The following is a 19323-nucleotide window of genomic DNA, read 5'->3' as shown; positions in this document are numbered from 1 at the left end:
CATACTGTAGAGCATGAGAAAATCATTATTGTTCCAAATACCTATACCTTGGGGCGAAATGTAAAGAGCCCTTGAACTGTCTAAACATTGGAAATACATGTACATGACAAGATGCTTTGAGGAAGAGTGTATCCTTTATTTTCTTATTTATTGGAACACAGAAAATGTTCCAACTCTTACGATGTCAATGGAGTTATGTGGTGGCTCTGGCAAAAGAATTAAGGCAAAGGCAAACTTGACAGCCACTGGTGTCTCAGTAATAATTGTGGATTATGCCTTACAGATCTTTGTGGACAGATTATTGAACCCTACTTTTTAGGAATCAATAAATTTACAAACTCAGCTGATATATTCTAATTCAGTCTAAAGGGATGCATTTGGGCCAAAAGCTTGTACCTTGATGTAAAATAGTCATCCTATATATAGCAGTGTGGTCACACTTACTTGCTTGTCAGTAGTCTCATCACCATCCAATCCCGTGGATAGACGCTGAGCTTCATTAAATTACGGAATACACAGAATATTTTTAACAGGAACTCCTGAAAGAAAAAGGAAGTCATCTTGAAGTTAGCAATGAAAGGCTATATTAAATTTTTGCTCTTAAAGTTTTTCTTTGTATGACCCTTTAAGTATTCAAATGAACAATGTACTAGAACGTTCTTTATATTTGAATCATGTAAACTTCGGGCTAACAATGGAACTCACTCAACCTTGGTTCAGATTGCAAAAGTGCATTTTGCAGCACCCACAAAATATACAATCAATTCACTTTACAATATATTCTGTGAAGCGCTTTGAGACGTCTCGAAAATATGATAAAGCGCGATATCAAGTACATGGACTATGAATATTATTGGATTATTATGGTTAAAAGTGGAGATATTCATCCAATCAATCAGTTTGTTTGATTCAAACCCAGGTCCCAAACATTAAAAAAAAGTGTGCTCAGTAAGTATGTTCCTTTTCCAATACTTTACAAAAACCATCAAAGTCAAGTCATTTACCTTTAGCTCTTCCTTGCTCTGGAAGTTATCCAATAACTGTTGGTAGTGGTTATCTGACATTTGCCGAAGCAGAGAAAGTAAGCAAGTGACATATTCCCCCTACAGAATGAGACCGAAACAAAACTATCAGTAAATCTATGTACAATGAACACCATATGTAATCACAGGTTAAAATACCAGAAGTAGGATCTTTCAGAGTTTTACACATGAACATACAGTAGATATCGATTTATTAAATACCCATACATAAAACATAATTAAAACTGTGACTTAACAATGTTGTTTAATAAATGGGTCTAAGGGACCATATTATAATGTGATAGGATGCAATTCTATTCAAATAATAGCAAAGGTGGTTCAGTGAAGGTTAGCAGATATGAAGCATTTCCTTCTTAAAGACAAAAGGAAAAAACAGGAGAAAGGGAGTATGCAGCAAGAAATCGGAAATGTTAGCAATTTCCCAGACAGCAATCAATCTCGATAGGAGTCTATTAAAGGGGAACTAAACCCAGTGGTTAATCTATTTAACTTCTGTGAATGTTTCTAAGCCACTTCTTGTTCTTAAGGGCATTGCACTTGCTTCTCAATAAATACACCGACATTGGGAAAGGACATTATTCTCCACTTCTATGGTAAATTCACCAAACCTTGACAGGACGCACTTAGAATGGGATTTACATAACAAGTCCATGTTACTAAAGATAAGTAATCTATCAAGTGGAGAATAACCGATGTGGTCACTTATTTGCCAGTTACTGATACAAATTTAACTTAATCCCTCAAAAAAAATACTATCTCCTCTAATTATCAATGTTCTAGCAATAAAAAAAAATGGATTTACATGGTGCCTCATCACATTGAAATGTCTCAATAAGCTTCCCAAGTAATTACTTTGAAGTGCTCTGACTGCGTGTGAAAGCAAACTCAGCAGCTATTTCTGCCAGCAAAGGTGGCACAAAGCCATGAAATGATGAAAAAATAATTTGGTCACTCAATCCATGACTGTTTGTGGGACACTGTTGTGCACAATTGGCTGCCACGTTTCACCCACAAAATATAGTCACTACACTTTACGGTATATTCTGTGAAGGGCTTTGAGACGTGTCGAGGACATGATGAGGCAACTGTATCGAATGCAAGACTTATTATTTATTATTATGAGGTGAATGTCCAATTAATTGCCAAGATCCCAGGAAAAATTCGCTTCTTTTTGAATAGTATCGTGGGATCTTTAACTTTCACCTGAAGAAACATTCACAGAACTTAAATGAGTCAAGTAGAATGTAATATTACAAAATAAATGACCACTGGGGTACAGTTTACCTTTAAACGGGTTCCTGCTACTACGTTCTACAATCCTACATTTGTGTTTAAACATCGGGCTTGGGAAGAACTGAAAAACAATTTTCAATTAACTGTTAAATTGAATTTTAAACTCTTAAGTAAAGTGAATTAATAGACTATTTGTTAGGGAAGCTGCAGATAACTGTCATTTCCTGAATGATGAAATTAAAGGAGTGTTTTTCTCAAGTAAAAGTCAAATCACCGTATGAGATATTAGGCAACGTTCACTAATTATTCGATTACAAGATAAATACAAGGGCCAGGTTGTTAAATGATATATTCCTGCTAAAATTACTTACTAAAATATCAATTTAAAATAGTTTCTATATTAACAAACTACTGCTTGCCATATCTTCACTTCAAGTTACTGGTTACTGATTAGATAGATTGGGATATGACATGTCAAGCGACTGCCAGGATGGTGGAAGACGAACTAGATGGACCTTGGTCTTCTGACACCTAGAAAATTCTTATGTTCTTACTACCCTGCTAGGTTCTCTTTTACCCATTAATATCTTCTCAGACAACAATACTCCTTTGAAGGTACAAAAAGCTACAAACACAATCTACCTAAACATAGTAGTGAGTTCACCTTAAGCAGTGATATGGGATTTTGAACTCACACATGATGTTGCACCATGAAGCAGGTGGAAAGACTAGGGAAGGGTGAATCCATGCAATGGGTGAGGGTTGTTAAAAAGGATTGTTAGTTACTAACAGTGATTTCTGCCGTGCACTGTGGGCAGCGCTGTCCTCTTACCGCCTCCGCCATCTGGGACTTATTCATAATAGATAGCAAGGTCTGGAGCAGAACATCGAGAAGGCTCTCAACCATCATCTCCACTTCTTCTGATACTGAGCACTCCTAAACCACAGGACAACACTAGTACATCAATAATGTAGACAAGTACAGAAGATAAGTAACTCGCAAATTGGCTATTATGTCAACCTTTTTGTCTTCTGTGGCGGTACGTTGTCTAGAAATGGAATACAGTATTTTTGTTCTGTAAGCAAAGAGCTTTACCAAGTAGCAGAATGTAACTCTGATAAGAACAAATTCTCATTCAATTTGAGATTGCAGATTTATTTCTTCTCTCTCAGGTTCCATCATATGATGAACAATTCTACACAAAAGGCTGGACAGACAAACCTGTTTCACAGCCTTTGTCAATAATTCTTCAAACACACTGGGAGATGTGCAAGGACAAGCTAGTTCATCTTGCCATTGTTTCTCTTTGGCTATGCCTGGCAATTCCCCAGATAGGTTGACTGAAGGACCACAAACAATCAAATTACTGATCTGGCGTATCAGTGGGCTGATATCTCTTACACTGGCCCAACAGTTCGAGTTTATTAAATTATCGCTGAAAATCATTTTAAGACTAAGGTTTTCATTGGCAAAATGAAACTGTCTTTAACAGGAGTCACACAGCAGCAGTCACTTACCACCATACTAGTGTGTTAACAAGTATCTAATTGAACTGATCAACCCTCCACCCCCCCAGCATCCGACCCCATCTTTGTAAGGCACTCCAAAACGTTAACGTATATGGAGGCACTACACAAATACAAGTTGTTGTTGATCTAATGCTATATTGCAGTTAATTCCAGCCCACTGTAATGTAGTATGGAGAACTTGGACAAATTTGTAATTCCATCATTACCCACGAAATTAAATTCTAATCGCAGGCATGTTTTTAAAGAGAAAGGGAGTAGACATCATGAGAGAACATGGGATGTCAGCCGGAGCTCTGTTAGAAAGCCTTTCAGAGGGACAGAGAATAAAGTAAATCCCACCAGCATTTTAACAGGTAGAGGAACAGCGTACCAGGGAGCTTGTCTTCATGATGGAAAAGATGCTGCTGAGAATCCCTGAGCAGATGAGCAGCTCCTTCTGTTGTCGCAGGTGCAAGTGGATGTGATGGAGAACTACAGGCAGCAGGATCCGCCGGGAGTCTAGAGAGAAATATGGCACCGAGCTACATTTCCACAGTGCAGTACTTTAACATTAGCACGTACAGCTATCAAAAGGGTATTATACCAGAAACAGATAGCGTTCATTACTTTTGTGTAAAACCGTGTGATAAGGATGTTACAGGGATGAATTAATGTCTGAATAACTGAAACTATCTTGAATTTTATCTACCACTGGCTAGCTTACGTCCTCTAGTTCTGGGCTCACCAGCAAGTGGAAACAGACTATGAAAATCCATCCTAACAAATTCTTTCACATTCAGTCTGGACTGTGAGGGGAAGGAGGGGTTTATTGCTTTAGCTGGGTAACATAGAGAGGATGGCTTCGCTTACCTGTGTAGGAAAAGAGTCGGCTGTCTACAGTCCGTGCGATGGACTGCAGCTTGACGACGTCCATCGACTGGCCAATATGCACTGTGCTGGGCATGCTGCCCAGTGTCCCTCTCACAAACTCTGCCACCTCTTGAACTGTAAACATTTGCAGCAGCTCATCAAAGATCGCTGGGAAAGAGTTGAGTAGAGCTGCCTGCGTCAACAATGGGAATATTAAAAGGTAGTTTGCTGTAAATACTGTACATAATGCATGTACAACAGTTCCATAGTCACTATAATGCCAGATTCACATTTATCCATACAACACGCAAATGTCCCAAAGTTCATAACATGATCACATGCATTACAAATCACACAGAAATAGACTTTGGACTCTCCATAATTAAATTTAAGTGAGCACTTTGACATAAAGGAATAGTCTCAACCTGAATTTATCTTAAAAGGCTTACGTCAGGCTGTGGAATTATTCTAAAATGAAAGTATCTTAAAAGCATGTACACAAGTGCTTTGTTTGACATATTGAACACTCGAGGAGACGTGCCACAGTGGGACGATTCAGGTTTACGGACATAATTCCATACATATTGAATTGCTTACCTCAACTATATTCTGGTGAGGCACTAATTGGCATTTAGTGTTGTGTAATACATTCACATAGAGGTTAACCAACAAGATGTATATATAGTACACGTACAGCCATATAGTACAGCCATTCCTCATCTACAGATGTATAGGCTGTTCTCGTTCAAGCTGTACAGTACCAGCAGGGTGCCCCAAGCAGTTATGAGGAACCTTGTTGTCAAATATACAGAACAGGTGGTACTTAATGATACAGTGGGAGCTCTGTTATAACACCATGGATTTGATCCATAAAATTCCAACTCACCCACCTGACAAGGCTGCAATAACTTGTTTCACTATACATACGGCTCGGTTTCTGTACTCAAGACAAAGGCCAACCTCTGAGTCATTAGGTTGTCACTGTCACTCGCTATGCACTGTACAGAATATTCCACTAAAGAATATAATATAGCTTTATTTTCATCAAAACGAAGACAGGAGCCGTGTTTTAGTGTGCTCATAATGGTGTAGAAAGGCGGGCATCAAAAAACATTCACAACCTGCTGTTCATTGGCCTGCATCAACAATACAAGACAATAATTGACAACAGCTGCAGGATTTCAAACATCTCTGTTTAGTACTGTCGAGCTAACTGTTTTGACTGATCTGTTGTCACCTTACTGCAACCAGAAAGAGCTCAGAACATTACCAGTCAGTCATGTCGCTGCAGAGCTATTGTTATGGTTTAATTCAATGGCATAACTATTTCATTATATACTGCTTTGTACAATGCTGTGATGTGACTTTATCAGGCTGGTCACATAGGCATGCGATGGGAGATATGTGATTGACCTGTGTGAAGATGAGAGTTTCAGAACTTCTGCTGTCCAGGCTCAGCACAAAGCGGATGGACTGAAAGAGCTCCTGAATACTGGCACGAAAATGCTCCTCTTCTACCCCACCTGTCGCTCTTGAATACAAAATCCGCGACTGTACGATAAACTTGAACAAATATTCCAAGGCCTGCGGAGGAAAAGAAAATGACGGTTTAAAGACTTCGCTAAACATGGGTGCAGTCATCATTTAACCAGCACTGGGATAGTTCCTCCAAGAGGATCTATATCCTGTGCATTCGCCTGATTAAGACTAGATCCTGTAATAGTGGACCTTTGTAATGGGGGTGAAGAGTCAGGCAGAAAAACATTGAAGTGGGAATTGCATTATATTTTAGTGTGAAAGCCATATAGGAGAAGGCATTTTCATATTTGCCCAGTAGGAGCATTTTAAAGTGCAAACGCCAGTATTTGCGTATGTTTAATCCCTAACTTTGCTAATGTTAATGTAGAATGGAAGCTTCATACCCTCATTGCATCTTGAATGTGATCCTGTCTCACCACTTCAGCAGATCGGTCCATATACCACTTTAGACATCTGATTAACTCCCTTTAAAAGATCACAGGATTTAAAACAACATGGCACATAATATCAGATGGAGGAACTTAACACACGTATACTGGGATAGATAGACACGTAAGAACATAAAATAATAATAATAATAATCCTTGCATTTGATATAGCGCTTTTCACGTCGGGAGGACGTCCCAAAGCGCTTCGCAGAACACACTGTAAAGTGAATTGACTGTATATATTTGTGGGCGAACGCGGCAGCCAATTGCGCACAGCAATGTCCCACAAACAGTCGTAGATTGAAAATGACCAATTTATTATTGTTTTAGGTTTTGGAGGGATTATTATTAGGCTCTGTGTGGAGTAAGGAAACTTGCCCAAGGTTTCGCCCTCTGCCTGGGAATGAACTCAGGTCTCTCGCTTGCAAAGCGAGTGCTCTAACCACTGAGCTACAGGACTCCACATATATATATATATATAAAATGTATTATATATATAAAATGTATTATACATGATAACAGATGTTACCCTAGATTAGCACACATATATCAAACTGGCACAGACGTACATAAATGAAGTGGCACACGCATAAACATACAAAAACAAGCACAGACAGACGTACAACTGCTGAAATTTCACGAGTTTGCAAGTCAGTATAATTACAACAAAAGCTGTCTTTAGAAAGGCTAGACTACATTAGAGTATTTTATTCTGACTTCTCATTATCTTTGTAAGGGCTATGTGGATTTGAGCGATTATGTGTTGTGCATCTGTATGTTGTTTCTCATAAACGAAAGTAAAGCAAACATGACAGTTCACCAATGGAAAGATTAATAGAACAGTCAGGGAAGCTAAGCTGGTCCTGCCAGCTTGAGGGAATAATCCGACACTGTCAGATACTTCCTGACATTGGGCTCCCCTGAAGTTACTGCTGGTAAGGCTCATTATAACTGCATGATTTAAGAACATAAAAATAGAACTTACACAGTGTATTACAAAATATGTTACAATTGTATTGACACGTCTGATAAAACAGATTCAACTCAACCTCTACTTGGCCTCAGTTTATTCCCTGACATAAACTCAATGGGTCCCTGAAAGAGTATAATTACTAAACTGCAGCAGTCTGAATGGCACAGCTGTAGAACAAGGGAAGGGGGTACACAATCATGAATAGTTGGTAGATAATGGAGCTTCCCTGATTCATCATTTTACTCTGTAAATTGAATGATTTATAAAGATAAACTAATCCCAGTAGATCTCTTCCGGACTGTAACATTGGCAATGTTGTGTGCAATAGTACAGCTTTGTAGACTTGACCTCCAGTGGCAAACAGTGTTAAAAGCATCTCTGGATGATTCTGTAAGTAATTGTTAGAATAATCCACACAGAACCATGAGGTAAATGAACTCACTTGTATGCCAGCGCCCCAGAGAAGTGCTTCTGAATGTAGGTATCCATCACAGGGCGGAAATGAAAATACTTGCTGTCTCTCAGCAAATTTATTATGAATACCTGGGAAGCAGAGTGAGAGCCATTATAAGAACTAAATAAAGTGTGTTATGGCAGGCCGAGCAACAGGGATTACATTAAACCAAAAAACATCTGGCCTTTCCTGTTTATACTCAGGAAATTGATAGTGGAAAGGGAATTACAGAGGTTTCCAGGACAGTGTGGTCAGTGTTTCTATGTGTACAACAAACTCTATAATCGCTGCTTTAGGAAAAGACTCGTCTCTACTTTCCCTCCTCCCACCCTCCATGTCACATTGTCCACTTGTGTGATGTTCACTTCAGTGTCCTGACTCACACAGTTCCTTCAATTAAATTCAGCTCAGCCAATGGAGAAACATGTCAGAGTGAACTCATAACCAGTAGAATACTGTTTTGCATTCAGGCTATGCAAGATGCTGTCGGAGATATCAAATAGGGGTAAAGTATAAGTAGTTTGACAGAATTCATGAATAAAAGAACATTTTAGCCAGCTCATTTTAAAAATGGCACCTGCTGGAAATTACAACCAGACTGCTCTGTGTTTTGTTATAAACAGAAACTAAAATAAACTCTTAATTTGGCAAATTCTCAGCCTATTCAATGAAGTGAAACAGGCAGCTTGATAGGTGACTGAATAAGCTTCCATTGGAACTGAAATATGATTTTATTTTTGCTAAGGACCAGAATGTGATGAGTGTTCTCTCATGTAGTTGTGTGTCTCAAACAATCTTGCCGGAAACCACTAGTTTTTTAGTGATTTATAAATGAATAATGTTTTGTGGAATGAGCTGGATATAAAATGATTTGGTTTGTTGCACTTACCAAAGATTGAAATACCAGAAGTCCATATTTCTCTGTATTGTCATCTAAAATTGAAAACAGTGTGTCTAAAATATCCTGCAAAAACTGTAAAGGAAAAGGGAGATTAGCTGAAGAAAGCCATCACTGGGGTCACAGTTCCATGCAAACAATAAGTAACCAGAGAGCCCTCACACACAACTAAAAATCAGATCGCTTTAACACAAAATACACACTTCATTAATTTAACAAATGAATACGTCATTAATTTGCTTATTAAAATCATATTCTTATCTAAATCTAATCAGCCTAAATAATCACTAGCCAGTCACCTGTCCATATTAGCACTTCACATACTAGATAAAGTTCCATGCTTGGTTTCGAGATAGCTAAGATTGCAGCGGAAACACTAAAAATGGCTTCTGTACCTTCAAATAAGGGAAGCAAAAAAAGTGCTGGTTTCAGTCATCACCTGGTGATTCCTGCTTAGAAATGTGTTCGTGAGAATGTTAAATGAGAACAGGATTGGGCCACAAACAACAAGATGAAAATTTGGACCAATTTATCCACAGTATGGTCTTTACTGATCACTAATGATCATTTCATTTCAGACATCTCATCTTTTTTTCTTATTCTCGCTCTAATCATTTACCTATTTTGAAATGATCTACAATCATTTGAATTAAAGCAGGCTGGCAAAAGACGTGAATAGTTCTCAATCTGATTGTTATTTCAGCGCTCCGGGATGTTACCCCGTGTGAAAGGCGCTATATAAATGCAAGTTGTAGTTGTCTAACGTCAATTTGTTCCTGAAGACATGTGTCCTACACATTGACACCATGAATCTGAAAGTCAACTTACTTTAACTATTTCTTCTCCGCTGACATGGCGCAACCTCCCCAGTATGTCCATCACCCTGTCTGGATGCACCTTCCACTTCAAAAGGGCTAGGAGATCAACTGCAGACAATCAAAACACAAGTATTAAGTACCCTGGGTGGTGTTTAAGAAAAGATTATATGTATTAATTCATGGGCAAGGAACAGAGGGTAAATGACATTAAATGTGCATCACCAAAATATCTTCAGAGCAACATTCCAACTACATAACCATTTGAGGAATGAGGAAATAATGCGTGGAGGCCAAATAGAGGGAGAAAAGTAAGATACCAAAATATTTGTTATAAAAAGGCGGTTAAATGGCAAACAGTTATGCAGCAATAGGAAACTGCAACTACCGTAGTGATCTGTCTGAAGGAAATTATTTGATATTTTTCTCAGTTTTCCCACCAGAAACGTGGATGATACATTGTGTGGCTAAATAAACATTCAATTGAAATACTTTCTTCAGGATGTCTGACACATTACAACTGCTTTCTTACAATACAATCTCATGCAATTTCTCATCCTGTGCCAAAGTGCTGCGCATTCATAAACAAGATACTTTCTACAATCAGCATCTATGGAGAGAAGAAAGTGAGTTAACGTTGCAGGTCGATGACCTTTCGTCACAACCGGACAAGTGTTCCCAGTGACTTCTGTGTTTATTTCAGATTTCCAGCATCTGCAATGCTTTGCCTTCTATACCAGAAATGCTGTTCACAGATAAAGTAATGCAGAGAGTGCATTTTATTTTTAAAAGACAACCGTTAAGTTCCTTTAAGTAAAATAAAACATTACCATTCTGGGTGAGTTTGGTAGAGGAGAGCAGAGTTGAAATCCAAAAGAACTCCTTTGTACTTCGCTGAAATATGAGACTGGATGGGATGTTAGGACAGCCATTGAAGTCCTCTTTACAGCAGGGAAGGCCCAGGTACAGTGCATGGTTACTGAAAGTGCTATTCTCATCGCACTGTGAAACAGAATCGTCAAATTATTTAATTCTCCTTCATTTCCTGCCTTTCTTAGCTTTGCTAAAATAGTTGCATCATTGCCTCCGAGTCAGAAGATTGTGGGTTCAAACCCCACGTTAGGACTTTCAGCCCATCTTTTAGGTTGACACACAGTTCAGTGCTGGGGGAACGTTGCATTGTTGGAAGTACCATAGCATCCTCCAGACGTGAAAGGCGCTATACAAATGTGATTTGTTGTTTTTAATCAAGTTTTAAAACTGCATAGTTTGCCATGACAAGCACTGTAGGCAGGTGTTCCACTGCTCTCCAGCTAGGACCAATCCAATGATGATTTGGCTTGAAAGGTTAACAGGAGCCGAATGGAAAAATCCCCATCCCCAGTAACTGACCTGTACCTCCAAATGCTGCCAACTAGCCAGGATGGCTGGCCTGGCGTATGCAGTGTCTTGGAGTACTGTTGACCTGCCTGGCTTAGGAACCAGATCACGAATGCCATACAGGCAAATGAATTAATTCTGACATCCTTTAATAAGCACATCACTTAGGAGCCAGTTTAGTGCCAAGGAGACCCCACCTTTCTACCTCCAAGGAGGTTAAACTCTCTTATAACCTTGTAAAGACAAAACACTCTTATTACCTTGTATACATATAGTTCGTGGACATCATCTGAAAGAGTTGTGCCATCATCTCGCATCAGTGGGGTAAATGCAAAGCCAAAAAGCTTCCTCTCTGCTTTGTCTTTTGCTAAATGAAAATTATACATTGGAATCAGAGATATAGAAAGTAAGTAGGTCAACAGCACTTGGCATCATCTGTATAGAGATAGATAATCAGAGACTGGCTTCAGGTTATGCTTTATATTCTCAGGTAGATAAGATTGCTCATGTTAGAACAGATACTTACACCCTAACCACCTAGGTGCAGTTTCCTGCTGAGCAGGTGACAAATCTGCTCCAATTCCTAATCTTCCCTTCAGAGGGGAATTTAAAATATTTATTATAATGTGCATTGAGCAAAAGTATGACCACCTAGACTGACATTTGGTTGCAATTTTAAACAGCAACCGATAAATACTGTATAATGTTACCGCTGTAAAGTACCACACACAGCACTTACTGGGATTCAGTATTGGTAAAGCACTTACTGGAACAGTGTCGGAACTCAAATCGAAGGTGTGAGCCTCTAAACTTGTCAACAGGGATGGGCAGTTTGACAATCTCTCCCCACCGTGGACTGTTGTTGTGGTACAGCACGAATGAACAATGGTCAGTCATGGGGGGTTCTCCAGACCCAAGACTGATACATTCCTGCCAATCACAAAACAATAATGTGAACAAACCACCCGAGTATTTCCTGATTTACTTTCTACAAAAAGATCACGATTAAAGATCAGAATCACAAAGTGAGCTTAGGCCAATGGCAAACATTGGCAGTTTGGTTCCATGTTTTTCATGTACAACAACAGTCATAGTACTCAATGTTCTCCTTTGTACCTCAGGCGATACCGACATCAAATGTATTGTCCTTCAACTATGCAAGCTGAATTTGGCTCACTCATCACAGACCAGAATTAGAAACTCAGATATTCCTTCTGTCTCATTCACGACCATAACACTTGGAACGTTGACTCACTCAGCCTCCAAGCCAATTATAAAGTAACTGCATCAGAAAAGGACTGATATTTCTGCTTTTCTCAATAGAAGTTAACATTTCATTAAGAAAGTTATCTTGTGCCCTGCATCTCCCTACCCAGCTCCAGCCTCATCTCCCTCCTCTTGGAAGGTTTTCCTATGGAATATTTTGGAGGTAGAGAGCAAACAGAAACCTGAGGTTTTGGGTTTTACACGCATACTTTGATATTTTATTACTGATATCAGTGGAGCAGCACATCACATTGGAGGCACTTTAGTACCCAGAATATGATGGGAAAAACAATGTTCAAAAGTTTTAACAGTCTTATTAGCAGAGCTCCTGTTTAGTAAAAATTTTATTAACATAATATTGTTTATTGTAGTTTGTAGTTGAACATGTTGCTTATACACTCAATATTATATAATCAGGCAACTGGATGAGCAGTCCCTGGATCTGACAGCAGAAGGAATACAAGTCATTAACCCGGGGGTGTTTCAACTCCACTCGCGTATGTTAATTTGCTCTCACACTGCCAAGCTCAAATCTCTAATAATCTCCATAACACTCATTGAATAAACAAAATTATTGCAATGAAATCAATAGAAATAGACTCAAGAAAAATAAAAGCAAATTAAAATTAACAAGGATTTTTGTAACTGTTTGATTTTTAGAAGGCTCTTGATGAACATATTCATCCAGCCAAACTGATAGCTCTCTTGCTCTAGTTGTACATATCAGTTGAGGAATCTTAGACCCAGTTCCAAGCCAGCCATTGTCTAAGACTCAAAACTAACATGAAGAGAGTCAACAGAGGTCAAGATTGGCTGATATGGGAAATGTACATGTTTATAGTCATACCATATGTTATTTCAGATGTTTCTCCTCTTTTAGCTTAAAATATTGTGCTCAAAATACCAATGGAAGATTTGGCTAAAGATTGACTTCAATCAATGTCGTTTAGATACTCAACCAGAGTCAACTGGTTTTAATCCTTAATTTAAAAAAAAATGATGAAAGCTTTGGCCACTACCGTTAGTTCGTAAGAACAAAAGGACCATTTGTGCTTTATTTTAAAACATTTCAAATGTGTTCCCACATGAAGCATTGTAACTTAAAATATTACAATGCTATCTGCCATATTACTGCCAGCTTATAATGCTATTGCGCTTCCAGTAAGCATGCTGATTTAACTTTAGATTGATAAAGAAAAGCCTTACCTTTAGAATTTCTCCATCTGCATAGAGAACATATACAGTTATTTCAATGTTCTTCTGCACGCTCTTTCCTCCCCGCTCAAAATCCCCTCGCTCCAAGGTGAGATAAAGATCGTTCCTGATGTCACCTAGATTATATTTATACAACATGCCCAAACAATTCCTATTAATAAAATCAAACCTGAATAACAGATACATGAAAATGACATTGAACATGCAGCCATCTTCATTCATTCAGCAAGTTATTTTTGAGATGTTAGTAACGGTGTATACTCGATTGCAGAGGTGAGGTCAATCAAAAAGTGCAGTGAAGATTCAGGGTTAAAGTGAACACAAATACATTCTTAGTGATACACAGCTCATTCTTAGGGCTGCAATGAACATTCTTCTCAATAATTTACATTATCACTATGAGGTGCCACAATTGTACTCCGAAGAGCATGTGACAATATGATTTGTAATGCACTAACATTAACTCATTACCTAATAGCATTAATAAGAATTTACATTCTGTAAATTTAATAAGTTTGAGAAAGACAAAAATGCTTAAGTGCTGCCACAGCACATGCAATATCTGTTATAGCATAAAGCTGCGCTGCTAAAAACTATTCCATATATCAACACCACCTCTAAGTAGATATCATTTTCAGTATATATGCCATTTCAGAATCCCAAATCAGTGCTTAAAAAATTGGTACGCAAATGGTTCCTGCTATGTGACTGACAAGTGGTTCTCAGAAGCAAAGCTCTTGTTAGGTGATTAGCAGGTGCTTGTCATATAGTTTTATACAAATGTGTGGGAAAGTGCTAAGCCTCTGCTCTGCAGCTTTACACCAGGATTGTGTGATTGGCAATTCACCAGATAAGGAATCATGATCTTCATGATTCTTCATGTTGAATTATGTTAAATACTTTAGAGTTATCTCAAATCTTCGAATTGTAATTGGTATTCATCACTTTGCATTTGCATTTTTTTTACCGAGGAGAGTTTCCAAAGTTTCCAAAGACAGCTTTAATACATGTTTATTTTGAGACTGATAGTGATCTCACCATTATCTATGTAGGGATATGCAGAAGTGTATCACAATCTGAAAGAGTAAGGTTGTAAGGGTAAGGTTGTAGCACAGCAATTTGGAGGAATGCTTATGCAATGAAATATCATTCACAACTTAAAAAGAACTCATACTGCGGTGCCCATTTGCATTAGTGTCCTGAAATAACACACCAAAATAAAGCTTTAAAATAGCACTCAGGGCTACAACAAACCAGTTGATATAACACATTATTACAAAATAATGGATCAACAGGTAATTGCTGTCAAGTGTAGTAACTGTATATTTGTAGGCAAACATAGCTGTCAATTTGAGAATAGCAAGGTTTCACAGGCATGAAGTTAATGACCAATCTATCTGTTGGAATAATCAGCACTGGGAGAAACACTCTTCTCTTTTCAAACAGCAACCAGCTGAATAGGCAGATGGAACCTTGATTTCAGTGGTCAACACAGAAAGTCAGCAGCTCTGAGAACTGAGTCCTGCACTGAGTGTCAGTTAGTGTTCATCCATAAATATTACATAAGTCAAGTGTTATGCTATTACTCATAAACACTGTGAAGCAAACATGAAAAATAGCCTGGAATTTACACACTTGAATTTCCTTTTTTGTATATAATGTTAAAGTGATCAATTGCTGGTGTGGATGTTTGCATGGGGGGGAGGGAGAGAGAGAGGTGGCAGTGCACTGCTGCATGTGACAATATATGTGTATACATGTGGGCATGCTATGCGCGGTATTGTTTCTAGCTATATTTAAGCGTATACTGCTATTTCTAAGCCTAGGTGCTACCGTTTCTTCTTGTGAAGGTGGTTACATGCTCTTGTTTTTAGTGGTTCCAAATAGGAAAGGATGAACAAAGCCTTTTTCTTTTATTCATAAGATTGGTTCAGATAGTTTATTGCTGCCTTACACTAATTGGACATGGCGAGTGATGATGAGTCATCTAACATAAGATCTCATCAGCTTCCCCCTTGGCAAAATCTATCTCATCCATGGAGTACATGCATATCCTATTCTTTCTTGCTGCCACGTTTTACCCACAAAAGACAGTCAATTCACTTTAAGTATATTTTGTGAAGCACTTTGAGACGTCTCGAAGACGTGATAAGGTGATATATCAAATTTAAGGATTATTATTACTTTATATAAGTAATGCCTTGCTGTTGAACCAGAGAATGTCAGGAAAGATTCTCGAAGCCAGGACACTGGACCCAGAACACACCCCCAAGGCACCCCACTTTAATACCTCTCCTATTTTCACCGCTCTCCCCAAACAATGACCCTCTGGATCCTTCCTTCCCTTCAGCCAATTTTGTATCCATCCATTATGCAAAACACAGCCAGTGGCATCTGCTTAGCTCAAAGAATTTATTTGCTGTACACATCCCTTGACAATGCTGGGAATGGGATACTTTTTATTAACATACTTGTCAAGGTGACGGATACCATTTTAACAAAGTAGAATATTCTTTCCACTTTGCAATCAGTGCAGTGACTGATCCGATTTGTTCAACTCAATTATGCAACAATGGACATGTATTTTTAATGACTTATTTTCTTTCCCCTGCAGTGCATTTTAATAAGGTTACATCACTGGTTCAGCTTGCATTCTGTAAGTGATACAATTTTGACTCAAAACAAATTCGTAATTTGGTCTTTTAAATTACCCCAAAATATAAAAAGTTGTAGCGCATGATTATAGAGCACCATTATCATAGTTTACAACTTTTAGAGCTGGCTTTGGTAATGCCATCTTACTCAAAATGCACTGGGGAAAGCAGCAATTCCATCCATTGGTAGTTTGAAATATGGTACAGAACATTCTTTATACAAACTTCTACTTGGTTGTGGAAATCTTCCATTCCCTGACATTTTACAAATAGAGATATTGTACTTAGGACTATAAATGTTCATGCTGGCTATAAGGCTCTTTTACATAGGAGGTATATTAACACTTAGAGAGAATATGAATAAGAACAAGTGTTTCTAGACAGAATAAGAATTTCCTTAATGTTTATTGGAATTGAGGCATCACATAACCCTGTCCACTGAAGCATAAAGTACATTTTTTTTAAACAGCTCACAACATTGTCAAAGTCATTTAAATAAGATACTGCTTCACTTAGTGACTACATGCTGAAAAATGGTTTTAGAGTCATAGTAAATTAAGTACAACATATATTCTCCCAGTTTGAGTATTCTGAAACAGCAAACGGCTATTTTAACCCAATTTCCCAGTGAATCTACCATCGGTGGTCGGGCCTTCAGCCTCTCAGCCCCGAGGCTCTGGAACTCTATCCCCCAGTGCCATCGCCACTTCCTCCCTTTCCTCCTTCAAGGCCGGTCTCAAGACCTTTCTCTTTGACCTTCAGCCTTCAGCTCCCCTCTCGACTCTCTACCCCCTCCTCGCCCCCTCCCTCCCCTCCCCTCACCCTGACCATTCCCCCACTGCTCGGGTCCTGACCCAACTGTACAGCACCTTGGGACATCCTCCTGACATGAAAGGCGCTCTATAAATGGAATCTTGTTGTTGTTGTTGTTGAATGAATATCTTATACACATTCTCTAATTGGTGTAATAATAATAATCCTGGCATTTGATACAACGCCTCATCATGTCTTCGAGATGTCTCAAAGCGCTTCACGGGATATACTTTGAAGTGAATTGACTATTTTGTGGATGAAATGCGGCAGCCAATTGCGCACAGCAGTGTCCCACAAACAGTCGTGGATTGAGTAACAATTTTTTTTAAAAAAGGAATTATTACCCCAGGAAAAGCGATCCGCCAATCGACTAACAACTGGGTTCCTACTTACTGCTAGATAAACAGACGCGTGTGTGTGGAGTAAGAAAACTTGCCCAACGTTTCGCCCTGCCCGGGAATCGAACCCAAGTCTCTCACTTGTGAGGCAAGTGCTCTAACCACTGAGCTATAGGACTCTGGCTTCAAGACATCTCAAAGCACTTCAGAAAGCGTTCCATTTCCAAGCTTTGACATTCTTCACCTTGATTAAAGAAATCAAATAATCTTCCGAAAATGTAAATCATTTTCACCAACCAAATATCCCTGCTGACTCCCAACACTGGGAAATCAGATTGTAGTTTTCGATACACTAATTATTATGTATATCCTTGGCTGATTTTAACCTCCATATTATCAATCAGGGATCTTATCAATCAGAATTCCTGTCCTCATGTCTCTTCACCCTCTCCTGATATGAGTGAGTGTGTATGTGTGTGCGCGCGCGTGTGTGTGAGAGAGAGCTGGGTGAGGAGTTAGGCTCAGCTGTGACATGCTCTATAGTCGTGAGGCCTGCTGACACTTATTGCCATGGTTCACTTCACACTAGAACAATGATCGCTTGGGTGGGAGACCATAAGGCAGCCAGTGCCATCTAACTGAACCTCAGCAAGAGGAGGCTGGGGACCAAGAACAGAGGTAAATGCGAATTGGGGCAAAATTAGAATACTGTAATTAGACACTTTTTTTTCTTCATTCTGATCCCAGTGTTGGCATCTGCAGTACTTGAATGGTGAAAATTACATGCATTTGTTTAAAAAGACTTAAGTGAATCTTGTGCCGATTAAGGTGAGGAAAGTCAGTGCTGCTAAAATGGAACACTTTCCTACTTTTGCTGCTCATTTATCAGCATTGAGCCTGGGCCAGATACAGAATTAATTTGTGCACCTCTGCTTCATCGAGGTTTCTTAAATCTCTTGATACAGCAACCTGACATTGCTTTTCCCTCACTAGCCAACATAGTGGTCTCTCCTAACTGAGTTTGACATCTTGAGTGTGAATTGGTGGCACAATGGGCCGAATGGCCTTCTTCTGTGCTGTACATTTCTGTGTGCCTAATTTCTATCTGGGCAGTTTTGCTATCAACTGCTGCCACAAGAAACTGGGTTGAGATGGTTCCAAACTCTCTTCATTCACGATTTTTACAATCAACAAAAGAAAAGTTAAATTAATTCTATGCTATCTTTGAACCCACGTCCCAGAGACGAAGGATAAATGTACCACACAAGCTCCACTTAATAATCCACAAAAGACTTTATAACTGTGGGCAAAGGAGCATTTAGCAAAATTACAGAATGAGCTGCTTCTTCATAATACTCCCACTTTTGTTTTGTTGCTTTAGCTGTGAAGACCAGCAGACACTAACGCAGTAAAATGATGTGTGACCCGTCTTAGCTGTAATTCTGTAATTCGAGCTGTCTTAACTCGAATTCAAGATCCTCATCTACAAGGCCATTCACAGCCTCGCTCCCTCCTACCTCTCTGATCTACTATCCCCCTACTTACCTGCCCGTACCCTCCGTTCCTCTGGCTCCGGTCTGCTCCACATCCCCCGCCCCAACCGCCCTACCATCGGTGGCCGGGCCTTCAGCCTCTCAGCCCCGAGGCTCTGGAACTCTATCCCCCAGTGCCTTCGCCGCTTCCTCCCTTTCCTCCTTCAAGGCGGTCTCAAGACCTTTCTCTTTGACCTTCAGCCTTCAGCTCCCCTCTCGACTCTCTACCCCCTCCTCGCTCCTTCCCTTCCCTCACCCTGACCATTTCCCCCCAATGCTCGGGTCCTGACCCAACTGTACAGCGCCTTGGGACATCCTCCCGCCGTGAAAGGCGCTCTATAAATGGAATTTTGTTGTTGTTGT

The 19323-nt window shown here is 39.3% G+C and overlaps 1 protein-coding gene across 1 annotated transcript in view; it reads right to left on the bottom strand.

The window, feature by feature from the left end:
- Positions 1–19323, bottom strand: part of dock3 (dedicator of cytokinesis 3) — a 90615-nt gene that overhangs the window by 23688 nt on the left and 47604 nt on the right. The window contains exons 15-28 of the mRNA XM_007890579.2: positions 13615–13739; positions 11910–12072; positions 11403–11509; positions 10593–10764; positions 9776–9873; positions 8939–9022; positions 8038–8138; positions 6578–6659; positions 6069–6239; positions 4656–4848; positions 4177–4304; positions 3067–3213; positions 1005–1103; positions 445–539 (exon numbers count right to left, since the gene is read on the bottom strand). Of these exons, the coding sequence (XP_007888770.2) occupies positions 445–539; positions 1005–1103; positions 3067–3213; positions 4177–4304; positions 4656–4848; positions 6069–6239; positions 6578–6659; positions 8038–8138; positions 8939–9022; positions 9776–9873; positions 10593–10764; positions 11403–11509; positions 11910–12072; positions 13615–13739 (1765 nt within the window). The remainder of the gene's footprint in view (positions 1–444; positions 540–1004; positions 1104–3066; positions 3214–4176; positions 4305–4655; positions 4849–6068; positions 6240–6577; positions 6660–8037; positions 8139–8938; positions 9023–9775; positions 9874–10592; positions 10765–11402; positions 11510–11909; positions 12073–13614; positions 13740–19323) is intronic.

This window comes from Callorhinchus milii, unplaced genomic scaffold (assembly GCF_018977255.1).
Source record: "Callorhinchus milii isolate IMCB2004 unplaced genomic scaffold, IMCB_Cmil_1.0 Scaffold12, whole genome shotgun sequence".
Taxonomy (NCBI): Eukaryota; Metazoa; Chordata; class Chondrichthyes; order Chimaeriformes; family Callorhinchidae; genus Callorhinchus; species Callorhinchus milii.
Note: the sequence above shows the minus strand (reverse complement) of the source record. Positions and strands in the feature narration are given on the sequence as shown.